Genomic DNA, 23966 nt, shown 5'->3' on the forward strand with positions numbered 1-23966 from the left:
CAGAGTGGAATGACAGCCCCTGGAAGTTTCAGGAGTGGTCTTGGACTGGAATGACTGCCCTAGGGAGTGGTAGGAGTGTTCTGGAACTGGAATGGGAGATCACTAAGTGGAATTATAGTCACTGCAAGTAGCAGGGATATTCTGGGACCGCAATGACAAGCCCGAATGACAGACCCTAGATATGTCAGGAGTGTTCTGGAACTGGAATGGGATGCCACTAAGTGGAATGACAGCTCCTGGGAGTATTCTGGGAATGGAATAACAGGCTCCAAGGTGGATTGACAGTCCCTGGAAGTAGCAGGAGGCTTATGGGCCTGGAATAACAGGCCCCAGAGTAGAAGGAGAGACCCTGTGTATAGAGAAAGTTCTGTGCAACTGGATCTGCAAACTGTAGAGTGAAATACTTTACATTTAAATATTACTGGAATGTGTATAGCTATCACCAGATCAGCTCCATCTCATTCCACTCCGTGGTCTCTCATTCAATTCCCAGAGTAGTCTATTTGGGCCCAGAGACTCTAATGGAAAATCCATTCCACGTTTTTATTGCAACTCTACTTGTACTGTAATGTACAGGATTGTCCAATGGGCAATCCTGTCCTTCCTTTTAGTACAAACCCAGCCAAGGGCAGACAGCAGCCCCCATCAGGATGCCATCAGCCTGCCTCCCCCCGCCAAGGCACCCCTTCCCCGGCAGAAAAACCAGGAGAAAGAATCAGAACAGGTGCCCACCTGGTCGTGCCAGCAGTCAGGAACAAGCAGCAGACCCGAGGCGATGGCAAGCCCCCCCCGACCCCCCTCCAAGCCCGAAGACCTCCTGCAACTCCCATAATGACGCCAATGCCTGTGTCTTCACCCACCCACCCTGAGGAGCTGCTCTCGCCCCCTGACATCGAGTCCTGCATGCTGGACGGAGGGAGGGGAGCGGCAGTGGGAAGGCGGCAGAAGCTGGGCTGGCCAGCCCCCTCCCAGGGATGAATACAACAACGCTGATGGAGGACGGGATGGAGGAGGAGGAGAGGGACACTTGCTTGCAGGCTTGGAGGAGGCAAGATGCCTGCTAGGCAGGGCTCAGAACGCAGAGAGGCGCACTCACTCGGGCAGGCACTCCCTCCTGCAGGCTGCTGCTGGTGCTGCTCATCAAGGTGAGCTGCCTTGGAGGAGAAGGAGAGTCATGGGGCGCAGCTGGCTTCTCTTCCCCTGCTGACTCAATGTCTGCCTTGCGTGGCCCCCGCCATCCATTCAAACTGCCCAATTGGGGGCCACCCGGGCAGCTGGGGCGACAGCGCACGTGCCCACAGAGAGGACTCTGAGTGCCACCTCTGGCACTTCTGGTTCGCCACCACAGCACTAGAGACTGTACATTTTCTGTTGTGGCAGCATACCTATGGAATTCCCTATCTGATTCTTTTAAACTTGTGCTGCCTTCTTCTGACTAGGCACCAAGTTAAGGCACTTGTATTTTCCGGGGCTTCTGGCAATGGACAATGATCTGCTTTTCCCCTGTGGTCATAATTTCTATTGTTGTTGGTTTTACAGATTTATTTTATTTTAGCTATATTTTGAAAGCCATATCAAATGCCAGCACAGAAATCTTTTAAATAAATTAGTAACTCGCTAAAGCAGGGGTTCCCAACATGGTACCAATATATGTACTGGGGCCCACTGACAGCCTTGGCACCTGGCAAGTTTTCTTAGAAAGTGGGTGAAGCTAGATGGGGCTTTTGCCTAGTGAAGCTTCTGATTGGCCGTTGGAGATCTGATTGGCAGATTTTTAAAAAGCTGCTCCAGCAGCACAAGGATCTTTACAGCATGTCTTAACATAAGCTGTGTGTATGCAAGAAAATATTTTTAAAACAATACGTTCATTTTAAATGGCACCCTGCAAAACAGAGCTTCTGACTGAAACGCTGAAAAGTTTCTATTATGTATGACCTTGTTCCTGGACATTTTGTGGTTGGCTCTGCCTTCTGCTGCAGCCATTTCATGCTTGTACCCACCACCCTGTGTCAGAATTCCAAAGGTGCCCCCAGGCTCAAAAAGGTTGAGAACCCTGCACTAAAGTTAAGTCATAAATGATTTTAGTAATGGAAGTTCATTACTAAAAATAAATAGCTGCTTGATATCAATCTCATCACACTTTTAAAGCAGTGCTGGGAACAAATAGCACATAGGTTTATTAAAAAAAACCCCACAGATTAAAAATGTGGCCAAAATCAGCCAAAACAGTTTACCCTCTCTGCCAAATGCTCTCTGAAATAAAACAGTTGTCCATACCTTCCAAAATGCAGCAAAAGAAGACACCCACTGAGGTTTACCCCACTGCTTCTAGGAAGCACCTGGAGTTAGGGTTGCTTTACACACACTGGGGGTGAGAGATCTCTCACCTCCAGTGGGCATTGCCCTCTGGCACTCCAGTGACCAGTGGAAGAAAAGAAAAATGACATTGGTGATGGCTGGGTCTGGCAACCCTACCTGGAGTTCTCCCAGAATTACAACTGATCTACAAGCTAGACATCTCAGTTCTCCTGGAGGAAAGGGCAGCTTCTATGGAATCGCATGTCTGCTGAGCTCCCTATACTCTTCAGAATCCACTCTCTCTAAAAAACCACCTCCAAATCTCTAGGAATTTCCCAAGCTGAACTTGGCAACCAGAGTGCAGTGCAAAGGACTGGGCCTATCACAGAAGAAAAAGTGACCTAAGTGTTGCTGTACAGACACTGTTAAGAGAGGCAGGCGTTGAATGATAACCTATTTCCTTGGAACTCTCTGTTTCTCAAATGTGCCAATATGTTGCATGTTTTGGTGGCTGGAGCTCTTTCACCTTTAGCCACTGTCCTGAAACATGCTGGATATACGCTATATTGAAGAGAGTATGGACAAATGCCACAAGCACAATATTCAGGCCTGCCAACATCTCATACATGGAAGAATTAACCTCAAGGCACAGTTTTTACAATCTCACTTAATATGCCTCTCACATCAAGGGAATCCTTTTTGAACTATATATGTTTTAAGGGCTACTAGGTGTGGCCTTCATTTGAAGCTCTGACATTATGCTTCCATGGTAACAAGATGTCCTATGAACACACCCTTTCCAAACACTGAAACCATATATGTGCAGGATTTTCCTCTCCAGAGGGTTAATACTATAAATTAAACACCATTTGTAAGGTATCTATAAACCCAGTAACCAATGAAATAGTATATGAAAAAATGAACTTACTTCCTCTTCTTCAAACCCAGTCAAATCCCATCTGTAGTTCAGTCGCATCTGTTTTCTCTTCCAGTGCTCCATGAATGTGGCAGCTGGGCAGTTAAAAAGAAGAACAAAGCAGGCTAATTCTACCAGTTATGTTTTGCAATGATCTCACTTAGCTTCATTCACACACCACATTTCTTTTAACCAGGCAGAAGAAAATCCATGGCCTACAGCAACACAGTTTTTTTATTTTAAATGTATTACAATACTAAAGCAATAATTAACACAGTTGGTGCTAAATAATTATTAAAGTGACGGGCGACGTGCTGACGTTGGGGGCGTGGCTGAGCTCGTCGGAGGGGAACTTGGGGGGCGGGGTTCCCCCCCGGGCCGGAATTCTCCTGCGGCGGAAATCGGGCCGCGGAAGTGGGGGGTTCCCCGCCCCCCGGCCCGATTTGGCAACCCTATTCTTGGCCCTGCCCCCTACCTGGTGGAACAAGCTCCCATATGAGATCAGGGCCCCGTGGGACCTTTTAAAGTTCTGCAGGGCCTGTAAGACGGAGCTCTTCCACTAGGTTTTAGCTGAGGTGGCAGGCATCCATACCTTATTGGGCCTCCCTTCCAGTAACCCAGATATGAATAACCATTTGGAACCCCAACTTGTGATAGACCTCATCTGTTCTGGAGTACCAGAATGTATAAGTTGTATTTTAATTTTGAAGTATTTTAATTGGTTTGAACTGTTATTTGCATTGATCCTTGGTATGATGGAACCTTCCCTGAGCCTGCTATGCGGGGATGGTGGATATATATCAAATAAATAGATCCCAATCCTCACTTACCCACAAAGCTCACTAATAGTGCACCGCTATACATATATCCTCAGAAATAAAAGTGTTCAATGGGGTGTGCATAGAACTGCAGCCTAAGTGTCCATATCAAAATCATTCTCTTTAACCAGGTTAATATGCAACATTAATATGCTGCTGCTCTGAGGAAGGACAGGATACAAAACTAGCAAAGATACTCAGTATACTTTCACTTATCATAGCTTCTCTACTCAACTCACCTCTCAGGGTTGCTGTGAATACAAAGAGTTTAATAAAGGGGCCTGAGCTCTTGGGACAGAATGGAAATCAAATAAAAACCACATGGTATTAGCATTTCAGAATTTCTTTTTCTCTCTCTCTCCAGAGAATGTCATTTTCTCAAAACCAGGATATGCTTTTTTTAAAGAGCAGCCTGGTCCTTTTTAGTAGTATTTCCATGCAGATTTCAAAGCTATTCCACATTTGCACTCATGCTGAAAACTCTAAACCCCATGTTCTAGTGCATATGTGCAACAATGTCAAGTCTACAACAAATGTGTTACAGGTAAATACAGTCCTTGTCCAATAGCGTGTACTAAGTGTAGAAAGATGGCCTGAATGAAGCAAATGACTTGCAAGCTTACTGGTGGGAAGGTGTCCTGCAAACAACTGGCCATAAAAGCCCCCTTTAAGCGATCTCCTGCCACTGGAGGTCTGAAGAAGCCCAAATCTCTATTGTGTGGGGACCATGACTCTGAGGGAAATCTGTCACTACCAGAAATTGACAGAGCAAAAGATGGTATGCAAGGAAAGTGTTTAAAAACTATTATGATAAGGTGAAAGAGACCCCTCCCAGGAGCAGCATGAGGAAGTGGGGAATCAGAGAAAATTGTTCCCTCCTCTGTCCACTGAAATACTCCATGGGATCAAAGCAAATGTTTCCATTGGTTGTAATCTCTGTCTTCAACCCCATACATACTTGCACCCCAAAACTTAAACATGGACACTATGAAATATTTTTACAATGCACCATATGTTACACAACATTCTAACAGCATTTTAATAATATCAGCCTGATTTCAATTCAATAAAAGCACTTGAAATCCAGGCTTAATTGGACAAAAAAAGACACAAAAGACAAAGCGATTTATGTTGGTAGCTGGAAAAGAATCCAGTCATCATTTCATTTTCGGTATGAAAACTGTACAAAAGGAAGAACACAATGACAACTCTCAAGTTGCAACAAATACAGCTTGTGTATATCAATTTACCAGCCACTGAGGCCTTGGGGACATGCATTTGAATACTGGGAACAGCCCAGCACTCTACAGTAAATAAGTAATTGGGAAAGACGCAAGCTTACTGAGAAAGTGTAACCCCATGAGAATTGTTCTGAAGTGACTGTTAACAGATGTGATCAACAAACTGTACTGTGGTCTTCACCAAACCTCTGGAGACAGGGAAAATGGGAAGAACTAGGCAAGATCTCTGCAAATCTAAATTATGTAGCAACAATGGGAGTTTGCCAACTGTTTTTAGCACGCACTGTTTCTATATATGTTTTACTCAGTTCTACTAATCTGTTTCATATCTCCTAGGTTTTAAACCTGAAATGGGGTTTGTAAATTGACATCATGCTTATATGTAACATAATGATCCTCAATATAGCTCTCTTCACATTCTGTCTGGTACTCTGAGAGCTTGTTGGTGCTCTCCACACCTGTTGAATGTAGAGCACATGTTTAGAATTCTGGGAAATAAAGGAGACTTCTCCCCCCCACGCTGCTGCTGGAAACCCTTTTTACAGTATTAGTTTACAAAAATGTAAGTATCACTTTCCTGATTAGTAAAGGTGTGTTCTGCATACAAATGTGCTGCATGCTAAAATGGGCCATGGAAAGAGTCAGGGTAGGTAAAGGAGGACCTTGATACATGCACAGTTTTTTTTAAAGCCCCCAAACCTGGCAACAGAGATCAAAGAACAGGCCATAAGCTCTGAACCAGCCAGCACTGGCAGCCATTGAAGCAAGGCAAGCAGCCAGCCTGTTGCTTAAGGGTGGTGGTGGTGGTGGTACTGGAGGCATTCAGCTTGTGAGACCTCGGAGGGAGGCTCATTTTTCACAGCTTATGGGAGGAGGGTTGTGTGGGGGGAAATTGCTTGGGAGGATGCAAATATACCCTCCAAGGCCAATTTCATCCTTACCCAAGACACTGTACATCTTTAGAAGGCTGTTTTCCCAAGGACCAAGGATGGACTACATGGGTTCCCCTTCATTTTGATCTTCACAGCAATCCTGTGAAGCAGGGTTTTATTTTTCTAAGCAGAACTAGAAAACAAACTATTTTCAACACAAGGCAGTCTAAAGCAACATGCATATGAAGAGGTATCTTTAGCCCTGAGGATGTGAATTTGCCACAGTGAAATATGAGAAACAAATTCAAAGGATTAGGGAAAGGAAATGTGTGGTGGTAATGAGGACTAGGATTTTCATGCCTAGAATACAAAATGTAATTTAGTTAGTTGGGCTGCTGGAACTGGCATTTTAGTTATGCATGTAACTTGAAAACGACTTTCTCCTTGTACAACCTTAAGCTGGTTTAAATCATGTGGGAAAATTTCCCTCTAATAGAAGGGGCCAATTTTCAACAATTCCCCTTTCTGCAGCACAGTGCTACGTTCCGATGTTCTTCAGAAGCAGAATTTGGGGCATCGTTTTACACCGCACCAGGAGGGGAGTAAACTCCATCCTGCTGACAGAAACCCCTTCCATCAGTGTAGATTTGCCACAGGATCCAAGTCAATGTCTGGTATGTGGTCAAACCGCCATGTTTAAAATACTTTGAAACGACATGACCAGAGAGGTATTCTGGTCCCCTTCTATGCAAGATAGAAATAATTCACTTAACACTATGTACATGCGAATGGACCCATGGACTTATTTTGGGAGGTCAGGGAAGTCAGACATTGACTAGCATGAGCATACTTAGTGCATTAACAAAAAAACAAGTCTGAAATGTCCTTCACCCCAAAACAACCCCCCAAACAATATAAAGTGAAAACCAAACATGTAGAGCTTTGAGAGAATTCCCTTTGCTGTCACTCAGATAAGGAGGGCAAGGGAGGAGGAAAGGGGTCAAAATGTTGAAGTATATTTATGTCAAGACACAAAATCTGGTAGAAAATGCTTAATCCTGAGAATCTCAGCTTTCATTAAAAGAAACAGTATGAAGAAATATTTTTAGTACACAGTTCTGAAGAAAAGATGTAAAATGTGGGAAATGCCTAATCTTGAGAATCTCGGTTTCCATTAAAGAAACAAAAAAAAACCAACATGAGGAAATATTTTTAGCACTCTTGGTTTCAGAGGAAAGTTGCAAAACACTGCACCAGAGTCTTCTGGAAAACGTCTGTGATGAAGAGATGTATCCTTCCAAATATTGGCATGATACAAGTGGGGGAAACTAGAAGCACAACCACATTGGCCAGAAGCAACTCCTTGGTAGGGGCTAAAATGAAAGGCTCCAGCAGGTTACTGACACAGTTGCTTCACGGTGTCCTCTCACCATCTCTAGGAGGGTTACATCCCCATATTTCTCAGGTCTGAGGAAGCTAAAGAGACTGGGAAGACAAGCAGAGCATTGTTGGTGGAATTCTCATGTTGTACCTGGTACAGCATGCTACAGAGATTATTTGGAGACCTATGAGGTGGTGGTGATAGCTGTGAAGGATGTTTACTTCTCTGCCACCATTGCATCTGTTAAATTGCATCTAGGTCAACTGGTTACAATATTTAGGTCATTGACTCCTAAAAGGCAGTCACAAAAAGGTATTTGGCTGTTAGGTGACATGTTTTTCAATACTCCTTTGCTAATATAACTTCCCAGATCCATTCAGACTTGGGGCTTGTTCACATGCTTGACTTATTTCTGATTTTCTTGGCAGCTGACCAACATGCATCAGTATCACCTGATAAATAATGTCTCATTAATCCTCTATTCAAGAGACATTTTTCTCCAAGCGAGTTGGCCACCCCATTCATAATTTACAGGAAACATTAAACTTGCTTATTACGATAGAGAAAAAACTGTATTTGGTATGGATGACTCTGGGCTCCTCAATTTTTGGACTGATTCCTAGGTCCAAAGAAAATTTGTCGAGGCCTGAATTATACTATATCCCCTAACAATATGAACCACCATGCAGCAACACTGAAGGGAGATGGAGGAAGTATGGGAAGAGCACCTAGATGGTAAAACTTTCTCAGATAACATAGCCTGTACCACATGCAGATTGCCTGAGCCCTTCTGTTATTTGTTACTACTGCAGACTGTAACAGGTGCCCTGTTGGATAAGAATATTGGTCCATCCAGCCCAGCATCCTATTTCACACAGTGGTCAACCAGTTGCTCCAGAGGAGTCAAAGATTTACTACCTCTGGATTGTTGTGCCTAGTAGCCATTCATGACACTCATAAAAATGTAGTGCAGTAATATCCTACATTATACTAACAACAATAAACAACACTGAAACCAATCCAAAAACATACGGAGTTTGAGAATTTAAAGATATAAATGGGACCCCACATAAATTTTCAAAGACCAGAGCCTGCTTCCTCAGATACATGGAATGAATCCTCTGTTAGCAGACAATATACCATTGAACTTGTTTAAGGGCCTATTATATGGCTTTTCTAATAGCAGCAGCAAAATAACTGGCAAGAGTCCCCTCCAAATTCCGTTTACCTTATATGGGCTCAAATAGAAAAAGCTTTATCTCCTTCTATCTCTGACTGAGATGCTTTGGGCTCACGCCATCTAGGTGAGCAAAATGCATACTGCCCCACAATTAAACCTACCAGAAGAATCTAAAAAGAAATTGGGTTAGCACAGAAATCTGACCTATTTACACAGGTACAACTGACAAAGTGGGGCAACCCTAATATTAAAATTGCAGGCCAATCTTTCATATGGCTAACATGGGCCAAATCTGGTATCATTTCATTAACACAGCTGTTAAACAATGGTGAGGTTATTAAGTCTTTTAGAGACTTACAACAAGAATACTATCTCCCCCCTAAAGTTATTGGCAGTATTGGCAATTAATCTTTTGCCCTCATACCAAGTTTAGCCGAGATGCACTTGCAGCTTTGGACCTCCCTGACATACTATTTTCTCTCCCCCCCCACTTTTGCAGAGTCACCACTAAAAGCTCACAAGCCATTATAATGTCTTTCTAAGACCTGATCATAAATCTATAACTGAGGAACTGCCGCACAACTGGAATATGCAACTCAATATCCAAGTTCAGAAACATTATGGAAATAAATCTATATTCTAATTCCCAGAAGAGCTTTTTGTGCGGATACTTATTTCTGCCAACAGAGGGCTCATTCTCCCCCAACAGCTTTCAAAGCTCTCCCTACATAGTCAGGAAACTTCCTGTGTCTGCAGAAAAATCCAAAAAAGTTTAAAAAATCCCTTCAGGGAGGCTTGAATTCCCCCCAATACCTTTTGACATGGCCTCTGCAGGGATCTAACTCCAAGCATCCATGGTGAGAGATTAGAACGTTTGGGGCAGTGGGGGGGGGGCTTCTAACTGGCTTTGTCAGTAAAAGGGTGGGGGAAGGGCCCTTTCCTGGCCTATTTTGGTCTTTGAGGGAGGGAGGGAACCTTGGGGCCAGGCCTTACAAGGGTTGCCAGTGCCAGGCTGGGGAATTTCTAGAGGTTTTGAGATGGACTGTAAGGAGGGCTGGGTTTTGGGAAGGGAGAAGCCTCAGCTGGGTGCATATGCCCCTTGTAAGCCGCCCTGAGCCCACTTGCGGGGAGGGCGGGGTATAAATGTTTAAATAAATAAATAAATAAAAGACCACCCTCCAAAGCAGCCATTTTCTCCAGGGAGACAGATCTCTGCTGTCTTGAGTTCAGTTGTAATTCGGGTGTGTGTGTGTGTGTGTCTGTGTCTCCAGGCCCTACTTAGAGGTTGGCAACCCTAGGACTGGCAGTAGTCTAGGGTTGCCAGGCCCCCCCCCCAGCCAGTGGCAGGGGATGGGGGGGTAAGGTTGCCAGATCCAGGCTGGGAAACTCCTGGAGATTTGCGGGTGGAGCCTGGGGAGGACAGGGACCTCAGTGAGGTACAATGCCATAGAGTCCACCCTCCGAAGCATCCATTTTCTCCATGGGAAGTTATCTCTAGTCTGGAGATGAGCAGTAATTCCAGGGGATCCCCAGATCCCACCTGGAGGCTGGCATCCCTAGGCAGCACCCTCTGGGTGACTTGATACCACCTGATTTGCATGATTCAAGTAGGTCCAGCTGCTTGCTACTGTTCATGAACAACCACCCTATGACAGCCAGTGTGATGTAACAGTTAGAGCTTCAGATTAGGGTGTGCGAGATCCAGGTTCAGATCCCCATCTTGCAGTGGAAGCTGACTGGATGATTTTGGTCCAGTCACATACTTTCAGCCTAACCAATCTAACAAGGTTGTTGTGCAGATAAAAAGGAGGAGAGAATAATGTAAGCTGCTTTGGTCTCCACTGTGGAGAAAGACTGTAATTTTCCTAGGTAGAGGCTGTGTGAGAGGGTTGTGGAGATGGAAAGCTGAGGACAGAGAGGCAGATAAAGGTAGTTTGGCTGTTGGGTGGGAACGTAATTGTGTTGCCAACTCCAGGTTGGGAAATTCCTGGACATTTGAGGAGTGGAGCCTGGGGAGGGTGGGATTGGAGGAGGGGAGGAACTACAGACCAGTATAATGCCATATACTCCACCCTCCAAACCAGCCATTTGCTCCACAAGAATTACCATTGCCAGCCTCCAGGGGAGGGCTGGAGATCACCCAGAATTACAACTATTGTCCAAGTGAAAGAGATCAGTTTCCCTGGATAGGGCCTGGTGGCTGGGAGCCGCGTGGGCCTCGCCGTTGGTGCTGGGGGGTTGGGGGGAGAATTGGTGGGCCCGGAGAGAGAGAGTAACAGAGTGACAGTGAGAAGAGGAAGCAAAAGCAAAACTGGAGCTGGGATTGGGGAGGATTCCTCCTGCAGGATTCCTTCCTCTTTTGCTGCAGGCTCCACTGTCCTCTTAAAACTTTCTCGGTGTGGGAGAGGCTTTTAACTGGTTCTGTCAGTAAAAGGCAGGGGAAGGGGGAAGGGCCCTTTCCAGGCCTATTTTGGCCTTTCAGGGAGGGATTCTTAGGGTCAGGCCTAAGGGTTGCCAGTGCCAGAATAGGAAATTCCTAAGATTTGGTGGTGGAGTCTAAGGAGGTCTGGGTTTGGGGAAGGGAGAGGCCTCAGCTGGATATAATGCCACAGAGTCCAGCCTCCAAAGCAGTCATTTTTTCCAGGGAGACAGATCTCTGCTGTATATAATTCAGTTGTAATTCTGGGGGATGTCCAGGTTCCACCTGGAGGTTGGCAACCTTAGGACTGGCAGCACCCTCTGGGTGACTTGATACCACCTGTCTTGCATGACTCAACTAGGTCTAGCTGCTTGCTATTCTTCAACATCAGTTACTCTATGGCCTCGGTCACATGGGCCGGATATCGCGGTGGGGGGGGGGAGGCATGGCTGTTTCCCCCGGAGCGAACTACCGCGTGGCAGCCAGATCAAACGTCCCGCCCGACATCCTGCTGACGCCCCGTGGTTGGGGGGAGGTGCCGATCATACGCCACTCCTGCAGCGCGGCAAAGAAGCGGCGCCGCAGGGGTTGTGTTGTTTTTTTTAACCCAAGTGTTCGCATGTGCCGTTGGGTGCTTGTGCGCACCCATGGAGACTTGACAAAAAAACCCACTTTTCACGACGGGACATGGGCGGGCGCCGGATGCCACGAGCTAACACCAGAAATGTGATCTGACGCCCGCCCTTGCCCCGCGGTTTTCGGAAACTAGTACCTCGGAGGTACTAGTTTTTTACAGCGCATCTTCGGAGTGAAGCCTCAGGTGAGCCACGGGAGCTCTACGCTTCCCAGATGTGGCGGTGAGATTGCGCCCGGAAAATCCGCCTATCTTCCGTCTCTCTAGCGTGCCTAATGCTCCGGGGCCCACGAAAGCCAGTGTAATGCAGCAGTTAGAACTTCAAAGTATGGTCTGCAAGACCCAAGTTCTGATCCCCATCTTGCAATGGAAGCTGATTTTGGACCAGTCACATACTTTCTGGCTAACCAACCTCACAGGGTTGTTGTGCAGATAAAAAGGAGGAGAAAATAATGTAAGTTGCTTTGGTCCCCAGTGTGGAGAAAGACTATAATTTTCCTAGGTCAAGGCTGTGGAGGAGAAGGAGGATGCAGATGGAAAGCTGAAGACAGAGAGACAGATAAAAGTAGATTGGCTGCTGGGTGGAAAAGAAATAAGGTTGCCAGCTCTTGGTTGGGAAATTCCTGGACATTTGAGGGGTAGAGCCTGGGAAGGGTCAGATTTGAGGAGGGGAGGAACTTCAGACTGGTATAATGCCATAGACTCCACCCTCCAAACCAGCCATTTTCTCCACAGGAACTACTATTGCCAGTTTCCAGGTGAGTGCTAGAGATCACCCAGAATTACAACTGTTGTCCAGGTGACAGAGGTCAGTTTCCCTGGATCTCTTTATCATTGTCCAATGATATTTATTTGTTTGCTAATGATATTTATTTGTCTAAGAGAGAGGAGGAAAGAAAGAGATAAACAGAGAGAGAGAGAAATCAAAGCAAGCAAACAGTTGGTTGAGGGAGAGAGGGGGAAGGAAGGAAGGAAGGAAGGAAGGAAGGAAGTTTTAAAAAATGCATTCTCCAGCCCCCGCCCTCCTGGCTGGTTGGCTGGCTTGGCGAAAGTATTTAAAGAGGCAAATGCCTTCTCCAAACCAGCCAGCGGGGGGCGGGCGGCTTTGAGAACACATTTAAAGTGCAAGTTACTTTCTTTCTCTGCCCCGCTACCTCAAGCCTACCCAGGGAGGGGAACTTCCTCAGCCACCCTGCCAGGAGCTGCACAACATGCCTGGTATATCCAAACATATGAGACAGAAGCCTGTAAATGGCAAGAGAGGGCTGCTTCACACATTTTTTCCTAAGTAGATGTAGACGGAAAAGACAGGCACTTGTGTACAGTTATGAATAAGAGACACATACTTATTTTTCTTGGTGTACATGTATGTGAAAGCTACAACGCCCCCCAGAAAAGTGTGTCTTTGTACACTTTTAAAAGTGAAGTGCTAATCTGCTGTAGTTGGGATTGACTTTCCTTCTGTCTATTCAAGCCTCTGTCTTTGGTCCGGCACCCAGCAGAGTGCTAATCTGAACATATGGTTTCCTCCTCAAGGACACAGGAGCAGGTATGAGTCACTGAGCTTGGAACAAATTGCATGGCAATTGCCTGTTCTGAAATTATAGCTTTCTCCTTTGCCATGACTATATAATATATTAATTCTGGGAAAAAGACAAATTGTAGTGAGCTGTGGCATATGGTGGTTTCTGAACAAGTACATGTGGCAAAACAGAGGATGGCACTATTTCCCCCTTACATATACCTCTGTTTAAAATAAGGCATATATGAAGGAGGTCTCAGACCTGATTGACACAATTGAAGCTGAGGTTCCAGCAGCTGAGTGCAATGACCTTGTGATCTCTTCTGGAGAATCATTTATATGAAACAGCCCATGTGAGGAAAATGTTGAGATTTCTACACAGAAGAAGCCACTAATCATGAACTAGGAAAAATTGTCACCCCAGAGTGAAGTGTGTGAATGAGGCCCGAGGAAACACCTTTGGAGTCAGTTGGCTTTTGTTTGAAAATAATTAAGAGTTCTTGGATTGCTTATATTTGTATCTTTAGTTATCTTATCCTTAGATAAGAAAGAGAGAAAATGTTGTCATGCAATAAGACTATCAGAAGTATGTGAAGACAGTTTTCCCTTCCTATATTCTGTTTTTGGAGAGTGCATGCTCAATTACCAGACCTTTTGTAACAGTAGTTGGAAGTGTATCTGTGTAGTAGGGATAGTAGGTTAGTTTTCTTCACACTGTTTTCCTTCTCAAAACAAAAAATGTAGCTGGTCTCAGAACACCTGACCTTCAGACAATTTATTTTCCAGAGGAATTTTGTGGCGTTACAGGGGATGCTGATTTGGGACCAGTCTTTGCAAATGTTGGATGCCTCAAAAACAAATCAACACCTTTAGAAGCAGGAACAGCAATACTGATTATGCTAATGCACTTAGAAGCAGGGTCATGATTCAGCCTTGCTTTACTCTGAGACTATTTCTTGAAGAGAAAAAAACCCCAATAAATCTTTCTTGTAGTGGTCTAATTTGAAGGCCAAGTCTACAAATAGATTTTGCTGGCAAGCTATGCAGTCCCTTTAATACTATCTATACATGCCATGCAGCAGTTTTATGACAAATACTTCATTTTATATTCATTCAAGCAGCTTTCTGTATTTTAACCTTCAGTTCAGAACATAAATATAAGGCTGACAGCTTTATGGGAAAGGAAAAAAGGGACTATAGATAATTAACTGTTGAACTGTAAAAGTATTGATTTATCCTTTGCTTATTTCCTTCTGCATGTAAGCAAATTTAAAAACTCTACCAAACAAACCCTGATATAAGTCGCACAGACTCCTTACCCCACAGAGCCATGAAGACAGAGAAGAAGACAGTTGCTGGGTTATCAAACAGATGGCTTGCCCGAGCTGTGGCACAAGCAGAGCTCATTTTCCAGTAGCTGCATGTTCTGTCACATAAAGGACACATGGTAATATTGATTCTCTGGTCACACATCTCCATGCTGAAAGTCAATGAAAAGAGTAAAATGAATACATTCAATTGTCAAACTTGGATTTTCTCTTTTGTGTGCACCCCACAGAATGCATATTCATTTGCCTAATTTATCCTATCTTCCTTTCAGTCCAGCAATTGTCTCAGTGTCAGATCCACATTACTGTACTGTTAGGGTTCCCAAGTACTTACCGCAATCCGGCGGGGAAAACATGCTCCCTGGCCGGACCATTCCTCCCTGTAACACAGCATGCTGTCGCCAGGAAGTGATGCTGGGCGACGCTCTGGCAATGGGGCTGAAAACTCGATGGTACCAGAGCATTCCTGTTGTCCCTGCAGGAATGATCCTGCGAAGACGTCTTTGTCCCCCGCCGAATCACGGTAAGTACTTGGGAAGCCTGAGCCTAACTGATCCCTAACATTCTTCTCCCTGCTCAGCTAACTCAATTTAACCCCCAAGCCACCCTACTACTCTTTCCATCCACCTGCTTGTGCCACCTGCTGCCTTGCCTGTGTCTATCTCCATTCCTCCCTTTCATTTCCTTGCCAGCCCAGGCTAGCCATATCTCATCATATCTCAGAAGCTAAGCAGGGTCAGCCCTGGCTAGTATTGGATGGGTGACCTCCAAGGAATACCAGGGTCATGACGCAGAGGGAGACAATGGCAAAGCACCTCTGAAACATCTCTTGCCTTAAAAACAAGTCTAGCTCACCAGTGCTAAAGAGCTAGAACACCTGGCTGCCAGACAATCTTAGAATTTCCTGGCTGTACTACATACAAGGTCATGCACTAGTTATTATTCTGAACGGATACCTGCCTTGATATTGTGGAAAACAATGATATATAAAATGTGCATGTAAATCTTTATACATAATGGTTGGAAAGTTTTTTTCTTTTAAAAATACTTTTTAATCAGCTTTTGGAAGATCATAGAAATACTGAGTTCAAATCCCACATGAACCATGTTGGGAAAATCATTTTCCTTCTACCTAACTCATCCCAAAGTCTTTTTAGCAACTAAAAGATCTGAATATACGATACTCTAATTCCATGGGAAAGAGTGGGGTACAAATGTAATAAATACGTATATTACATTTCTATCTGTTTCTTCCTCCATGTCACTGTGAAGGTGTACATGGTTCTCCTCTGCATATTTTATCGTTATAACAACCCTGTGAAGCAGGTTAGACTGAGAGAGAGTGACTGTTCCTAGGGTGCTTGCTGAGCAATCCTAAGAACACTTTACTGGAAGTAAGCCACATTGAGTAGACTTGAGTAGGATTCTGGTTAGGATTGCATGTCTAGTAAACTTTATGGCAGAATGGGAATTTGAATCTGGGTCTTCCCACTCTTAGTCCAAAACTCTAACTACTATGCCATCCTGAGAGATTCAGGTGGGTAGCCATGTTGATCTGAAGCAGCAGAACAGAGTTCGAGTCCAGTGGGGCACCTTTAAGACAAGTTATTCAAGTTATAAGCTTTCGTATGTGTGCACATTTTTTCAGATACATTGAAATGGAAGTTACCAGTCCATACATATAGCCAGAGGGTCAGCAGCAAATTAGAATACAGCATAATAAAAGTGTTTAACAGATGCAAGGACCAAACTGGAATAACAAGCTTGGCTTATATGGTCATCGTTTGTTTGTGTTTAATTCCAGGGGAAAACATAGTGAAGGAAATATATCAAAATTGGAGATAGACAGGTAGATATGTTAAGGAGCCCATCTATCTTCAATTTTGATATATTTATATCCTTCACTATGTTTTCCCCTGGAATTAGACCCAAACAAATAGTTACCATATAAGCCAAGCTTGTTATTCCAGTTTGGTCCTAGGAGTTCCTGCTACAAAAAGAGCCTAAACCATCTGTATGCCATTACTATGCCATCCTGGTTCTAATTCATGGTTTCCGACCATTTCTCTTTCTCTAATCCTCAGATATTCCCTCCCTCCCTCCCTCCCTTTATAAATACTTCCAGGTTGTAAGCACTCTCCTAAATCTTTCAACTTGGGTCATCCCTTTAAATGTGATTTCCCTTGTAGTCCTTTATCATCCTTGCTGATCTTTCCTGAACTCTTTCCAAGCTGTCAACACCCTTCTTGAACCATGATGCTCAGTAATAAAGATTTCAACCACAAGTAAACTAAAATGTCTGTTTTTATTATGTCTATTATCAGTCAGGTCATCATGTCTGTTATCAGTGAGGTATTCATGATTATTCTAGACTTCAGGAGAGAAATCTCCAGAAAACATTTAAATGCTGATCTAAAATAAAGTGAATGAGAAGCATATTTTCTGGTCTTCATTTAAGAACAATCCCTTGGCAAAAAGGGATTTTCCATACAACTCTGCTGACAGTTTATACTGGTGTGTCATATTAGAGATATGTTAAGAACACAGTGTGGTCTGATGGGTGACTGATTACATATAGACAACTGATCTACATATTACAAAGAATGATGACGTTGATAAAATCCAAAACTTTACCACTTCAGACTACAGATGTGAATTTAGATATGTCTGTTCCAAATATATATGTGAAAAATTCCCTATCAATATATTTTGGATATATTTGAGTATCCAGATTGATATTTGGATTTTCTGGAATATCAATAATCAGGTCCTCAAAAGTTCCAAAAATATTCAGAAATATTTGGGGCCAGCATTTTAAGGCTTCCAGAAAATGGGATCAGACATTAGAGGGATCACTAGAACTCTCTGCCCAATTATGACAATTCTCTGATAGCCCTCCATGGATCTCTGAGCATGGGGAAAGAGCATAAAAAGCAGCCCTGACGCCAATGTTCCCTCTAAGCTCCACAGTGCTGTGAGCAAAAATTCTACCTTGTGAGTGAAAAAAGTTAATAGCATTAAAGTTGTGAGCGAGTCTACATTTGACTATTGCATAAATTAGTTTTTTAGATTATTTCTATAACCTTGTAAAATCTCAATATGAATTCTTTTAAACTATATTTTAAGAATAATTTAAACATGTTAAGAGAAAACAGAATCAAGTCAAATTTCTTTACAGAAAATGTTGTCCTCTATGGGGGTAGACCAGGCCTCCAGAAAACAGGTCTACCTTCCCCTTTCCACTATATTGGTAGACCTGACCTCAGACTGTTGCCCTGAGCTGAGCCTTAGAAAACATACCAGCACTTATGAGGGGAAAACTCTTGCAGTCTATTTTGGGTTTGTTTGTTTTTTAGTGAAATATGACAAATTACAGGTCAAGTATAACAGAGGTGGAACAATCACTGTCAGGACCCTGCGTAATCTAACAAACAGGAATTTGCTTAAATGTTATCAACCTGCCCAAACTACTTATTTATTCAAATATTTATATCCCATTTTCCCTGTGACTCAAGGCAACTTACTAATCATACTGAAAAGCATAATGGGTGCGCAAAAATATATATCTATTTTTGGGCTCCATTATAGCCTATGGAGACTATTATAATCAATGGGACCCATAGGCTCTAATGGAGAATTGATCTGGGGGTATCTGGGGCTCTGGGGGTGGTGTTTTTTGAGGTAGAGACACCAAGTTTGCAGCATAGCTGCTGGTGCCTCTCCTAACCACCCCCCAAGTTTCAAAAATATTGGAGCAGGGGGTACAATTCTATGGGCCTCAGAAGGAGGTGCCCCCATCCTCCATTGTTTCCAAATGAGGGGAAAATGCCTTAGTGTGAGCAGAACCTTAAAATCCTTGAGCTGGAGCTAAAATTTTGTGCAGCAGCACCCCCTAGCACAGCTTAGAGGGAACTCTGCAGATTGCAGCCGGAGTCTATTTGCGTCTGGGCTCAAGAAGCATTTAAGGAAGCACCAGCAGACGGTGCTTCTTCAGGTGGAGAGAGGCTGATGAAGTGGCTGTGCAGCTGCCACCCAGCCAAGAGATGAATCCCTCTGGTGCTTTGCCCTGCAGATCTCCTGTAGAGAAAGGATGCCAAGTTATCTCTAATGGAGCTGTTTGACACAGCTGGCACTAGACTGCCAAGAGTTGGCAGAAGTGGCCGGAGCAGAGGATCACTCACTTCATTGGCAAAAAGATTGTGCTACACAGATAGCCCATTTCTATTGTCAGTTCTGCAGGCTGCTCCAAGATGCCCGTCCCTGGTACATGATACATGCTTGCACCATGCTGAGCAACAATGTGGTACCCTCCCTGTTTAGGGCTTCCAGGGATCATGTGAAGGCACAGTTGTTTTGTACTTATGACATCTGGACAGCTACCCAGCACTGAACTTTGACAGTGAGTGAAGTGAGCATGTGCTTGCATTCTCTCAGTCTGTGTTGGGGAGTTGAGGAACAAAAGCTCTTCCCCAAACTTAAAACAAAAATGTTAAAACAAAACTAGCAAACAAAAAACAGCAGGGTAGTTAGCCAGTTTGATTCGCACTATATAAAATCCACATTCTAAATTGTGCTCTAAAACACTTTCAACTGAACCCTAGTTGCTGTGCTGTATGGGGCGATGGTGATAGCTGGATCCAGTACCTCTCAGTACAGTTCTGTTCAGAAAAGAAATACAGAGGATGCCAGAAAATGTCATTCTTGCCATTCTCATAAAGGAAAAAAGCATACAAATATGATTGGAACAAGAGCCGTTAGGATAGTAGATAAATATCTCTATTAAAATTAGCACATCCCACAAAATCACCTAAAATGGAGCTCATACTGCTGTTTTGTGGAAGGGAACAGGGGTGGAAGGGAACAGAAACACCAGTGGTGATGGGTAGCTGCCAGTGGTGGTTACAGACTGCAGACAGAGGAGAACTCTGGTGCCCAACCCCGCTGTTTTCTGAGGCCTTCCTTGGGGAAATGATGTTAGTGAGTGTGTGTGTGTTTTGTCAGGTCTGGCTGCCTGCTTTGGTACTGGTTTGCTAGGTTGGGCCCTTTCTGCATTTGCCTGCCCCTCTGGATTTTCTCAGTGTCCGAGCTGAGGCAATTTAAGTCCATAGCAAAACAGCATCCAAATAACCTAGGGCAACAGCAGACTGAAACCGGGTTGACTACTGAAGGGAAGTAATGTAATGTAGAATGGAGAAAAAAAATGGAATAAAAAGGTTGAACTGGATTTTAGTGCAGGATGGGGAAAAAAACCTGGCTTAAAAAGAAGGTTGAATTCAATTTCAGTGCAGAATTGCTTGGAGGACACTGCAGTGAACATGGATTAAAAAGAGAATGCAGAAAGGGCCCTGGTTTGGCTTAGATTCTCTGGTTTGACACTGGTTCTCTTCAGCTTGCCATATTGGCCCTGGGTTCTGCTTAGCTTCTATGGATTGACAATGGTTCTGTTGGGTTTGTAACAGTGTCCTTTCCTTAAAATGAGTTGGCTTGGATTCTCTGTTTTGAAATTGATTGTGTTTGGCTTGCCACATTGGACAGTGGGTTCATTGGGATTCTCTGGTTTGACATTGGTTTTGTTTGGTTTGTTAATTCTGTTTTCATTTTGGAAGGTTTTGGCCAGTGGCTGCTCTTGTGCACTTAGTTATTGGCTTCTTTGCACTGGAGAAAGCCTGGACATTTCCCCCCATAGGGAACAAAGGAGACAAGTAGGATGGCTGGGAGCACCTTGTTCAGGGGCCCATAGAATTGGACCCTTTAATCCAATTTGCTTGAAACTTGGGGGAGGTGTCTTTAGTGGACAGGCAGGAATAGGTTCCCTTCAATGTTAGTGGCATTTGATTGAAACACTCCTCCCCTCCAAATAGTCCCCCATAGTGAATAATGGACCTCCAAAATTTTAGAATTCAGAAAGTTTTTTAATCTGAATTCCAAAATGGCACCTGAATAATCTGGAACACTGGTATGTATACCCTTCCTGAAATTCGAATAATTCAGAATCTTTTCAAGTACACATCCCTCCTTCAGACTGTGGGTGGCCCATGGCCACCAGCCAAAAAATAAAATACTGACAGACACTATAAGGTAGCTTCATCTATATATATAAAAGAAAGTCCCCTCACCGTAAAATCAATGCCCAGGCCAAACTGCTGGACCTAGAAGCATGAAATTCGGAGAAAGCACTCCTACCATGACATAGATGCTTGCTAAGAAGGGATTTTAAGAAATTTGACTCCTAAGTGGGTCAAAAGGGATAAAATGTGCTCCCCCCATTGATTCCTATGCGGCTGCCAGGCTGCTGCCTCCTTGCACTCCCCACTCTCTGATTGGTCAGCTGCAGAGCTCTGTGTTCTGAGGTAAAAAAACCCAACCCAGTTACAGGGGACTACAGAGAGCTAATGACAGTTGAGGAAATCGGGAGTGGCCAACTGCCTGTGAGGTGAAGCAAAGCTGCTGGCCCAGCCTCCCTATGGCTTCAAACATGCTCCCCCCTCCTACACCCGACAGGCAGTTGTCTGTCAGGTGCAGCAGCAGTTGCAGGGTGCTTAAAGCCACGAGGGTGTTACTGCCCGAGCAGTAACACCTTAGTGATCCTGCCAGCCCCGCCTCCGCAGTAGCTTCTAATACTCCTCCCCCCTTCCCCTCCTACACTGGATAGGCAGGTGATTGTCAGGTGTAGGAGAAGAGGTGTGATGCTTATGGCCGCCGGGGAGGTTTGCTCAGCAGGATTGCCTTAGCCCTGCTGCTGGCCTAGCCTCCCTGATGCCTTTAAACATGATCCCCCCAAACACCAGACAGGCAGGTGTCTGTCAGGTGTAGAAGCAGGACCAGGGTACTTTAATCCATCAGGGACGCCGCCCCAGCAGGATCACCTTAGCGATGCTGCTGGCCCAGCCTCTCTGATGGCTTCCAACACACTCCCCCCATCTCCTACACCTAACAGGTGGTTGTCTGTCAGGTACAGCAGTGGTTGCAGAGTGCTTAAAGCCACGAGGGAGCTCGTCCCAGCAGTCTACAGAGAAGTCCTTCAGTAGAGAGAGAAAAAGTATGTATGTCTCACTTCATTTTTTACACTACAATCTTCTCCATTAGAATTCCTACAACAAATGTTACATTTCAAACTTTGCATCATCAGTATTATAACTGGATTTATGGAAGTTAAATACCATAGCGAAGCACAGTTATCAGGCTAGTATATTTATAAAATGTTCAAAGTATGTGTAAATTAGCATGAGAAAGACTTGATTCAGCCCTCTCCCTCATGCACATTCAGGAATCTGAGAATTCAAATGTATGCCTGATGATCTGCAGTCTGAATTATTTTGGTCCAAAATCCCCCCCACCTCATTCTCAGCAATGAACAGAATAGCTTGTAAATAGGAGATGGAGGGCTGAATACATCTCATCCCTCCTCTGAGTGGAAAACACCTCTGAAAGTTGAAGTGTGACTGCAATTTCCATGTATTTTCCCCTCTAGCTATAGACACAGATATGCTGTTCCATAACGTTTAGGGTAGTTCCTTGATGGGCACAGCTCCTGTATCAAGAAGGATATGTGTGGTTCTTAGGGTCCAAGCCTAAATTAGGAACTGGTGCTAAAAGTAAACTAAGTCCAGCACTGTAAATTTTACATTATGGTTTCTGCTTCTTATAGTATGTTATGATGATTTCACCCTCCCTCAAAGGGTTTCCATTTATCTTGTTCTTTGCTGAGCAGCACCATTTCCCTTTGATTTTCTCTGGCTGTCCTTTGAATGTATATTGTTAGATGCTGACCCAGCCTAGGGAACTGAGGGGAAAGACTAAAATCCTTCCTTTTTTACCTGGTTTGATAATGGTACATGAGAGGCTGATGGTAAATCAAAAATAACCAACTGTTCTATTTCACTTTGTGGGGAAATGGCCAGGTAAGAATCAAGTATAGGATTTATGAGGTGAACAGGCAACAGGAATGAAGTAACTTTGTATAAAAATAAATACCAGATAATTTGTCACAAACAAAGTCACTGTTTTTGTTATTCAGATACGTCTTTAAAACTTGAGGAGAGATATTTCTTGGCAGTTTTTTGTACCTAGACTAGCATAAGCTTCTTGGTCTAACAGACACTAAAGTTGGTGAAGACAGGAACATTCACACAAGTTCCAGCTTCCTTCCTTATCCACTGGGTAGGGATCACCCCCATATTTTAGGAGCTATTTCTCTCAGACCTGTTAGGGATGGGCTATGCTTCCTACTTCCCTAACTCAGGATCCTTCTTGACCCTTTTCCCAGTCTCTTAGCCTCTCCGTATTAAGTGTCAGTTCTTAACTGCCAGCTCTCAACTGCCACTCCTAACTGACTCTCTCAACTGAAGAATTCCATTTGAATCCCCTGTCACTCAGGTTTCTCAGACCAGGCTGCAGCTTTAACCATTTACTGTCTGTAACATATGTCATGGTAAGTTCTGCATTTCATTGTCACATCCTTTAAAGCTCTATGTATACAATATTTTGTTTTGCTATTCTATACAAATATCCTCAACCAAATTTTAAAAAGAAGCAACAATGTTAAATAAAACCAACCATCTTCCATAAAATACAATTGTGCTACTGGTGCAGCACTTGGCTAATATATATATTATTAACTTCATTCTACTATCCATAGCCAATATTGATCTAATTTCATTTAAGCATCTGAAAGTTTAAAAAGCAGTCACACTGAACAATGACTCTTGAGAGATATAAAACAGGTAAACTGATAAGTTTACTGAGGTCAGCCTAAAGTCTGGTGTCTTCCTTGTGCACTCAGAGGATGGTGATGAATAGAAACTATGGATGGCTTATATTTCAGTTTTGTTCTATCAAATTCTAGAAGGCCAATTCTAGATTTGCATTCTTGTCCACACACTAGATCTTACCTTATGTAGGCAACCTGACATGAAACTGTTGCCTCCCACACCTCATACAAACAGCTCTACCAATGTGGCAGAGTATATGCATCTGTGATAGCTAGAACATAAAGGTAAAGGTTCCCTTGCTCGAAAGCCACTCGAATCCGACTCTAGGGTTGCGGTGCTTATCTCCGTTTCAAAGCCGAAGAGCCAGTGCTGTCCGAAGACATTTCCGTGGTCATGTGGCTGGCATGACTAAACACCAAGGCGCACGGAATGCTGTTACCTTCCCACTGAAAAGGAAACCTCAAAATAGCAAGAACTTCATGTGACAATTGGGGTCATATAACATTTGAACTGAAGTGCATAGCATAGATTGTAGCAAGATGGGGGCTGCAGTCTTAAACTTGAGGCTTGTAAAGCTAGTATGACTAATCCTTTCTCACAACACAGATCAAAACTTTGAAACACATGGACCCCGGAGACCCATGTA

General features: G+C 43.9%; 1 protein-coding gene across 1 annotated transcript in view; it reads right to left on the minus strand.

Moving 5' to 3' along the window:
- Positions 1-23966, minus strand: part of ANO1 (anoctamin 1, calcium activated chloride channel) — a gene marked incomplete at its 5' end in the record, with an annotated part of 133859 nt that overhangs the window by 45728 nt on the left and 64165 nt on the right. The window contains 2 exons of the mRNA XM_015410856.1: positions 3227-3309; positions 14601-14761. Coding sequence (XP_015266342.1) covers positions 3227-3309; positions 14601-14761 — 244 coding nt within the window. The remainder of the gene's footprint in view (positions 1-3226; positions 3310-14600; positions 14762-23966) is intronic.

Source organism: Gekko japonicus, unplaced genomic scaffold (genome assembly GCF_001447785.1).
Source record: "Gekko japonicus isolate JY-2015 unplaced genomic scaffold, Gekko_japonicus_V1.1 scaffold65, whole genome shotgun sequence".
NCBI classification, from domain to species: domain Eukaryota; kingdom Metazoa; phylum Chordata; class Lepidosauria; order Squamata; family Gekkonidae; genus Gekko; species Gekko japonicus.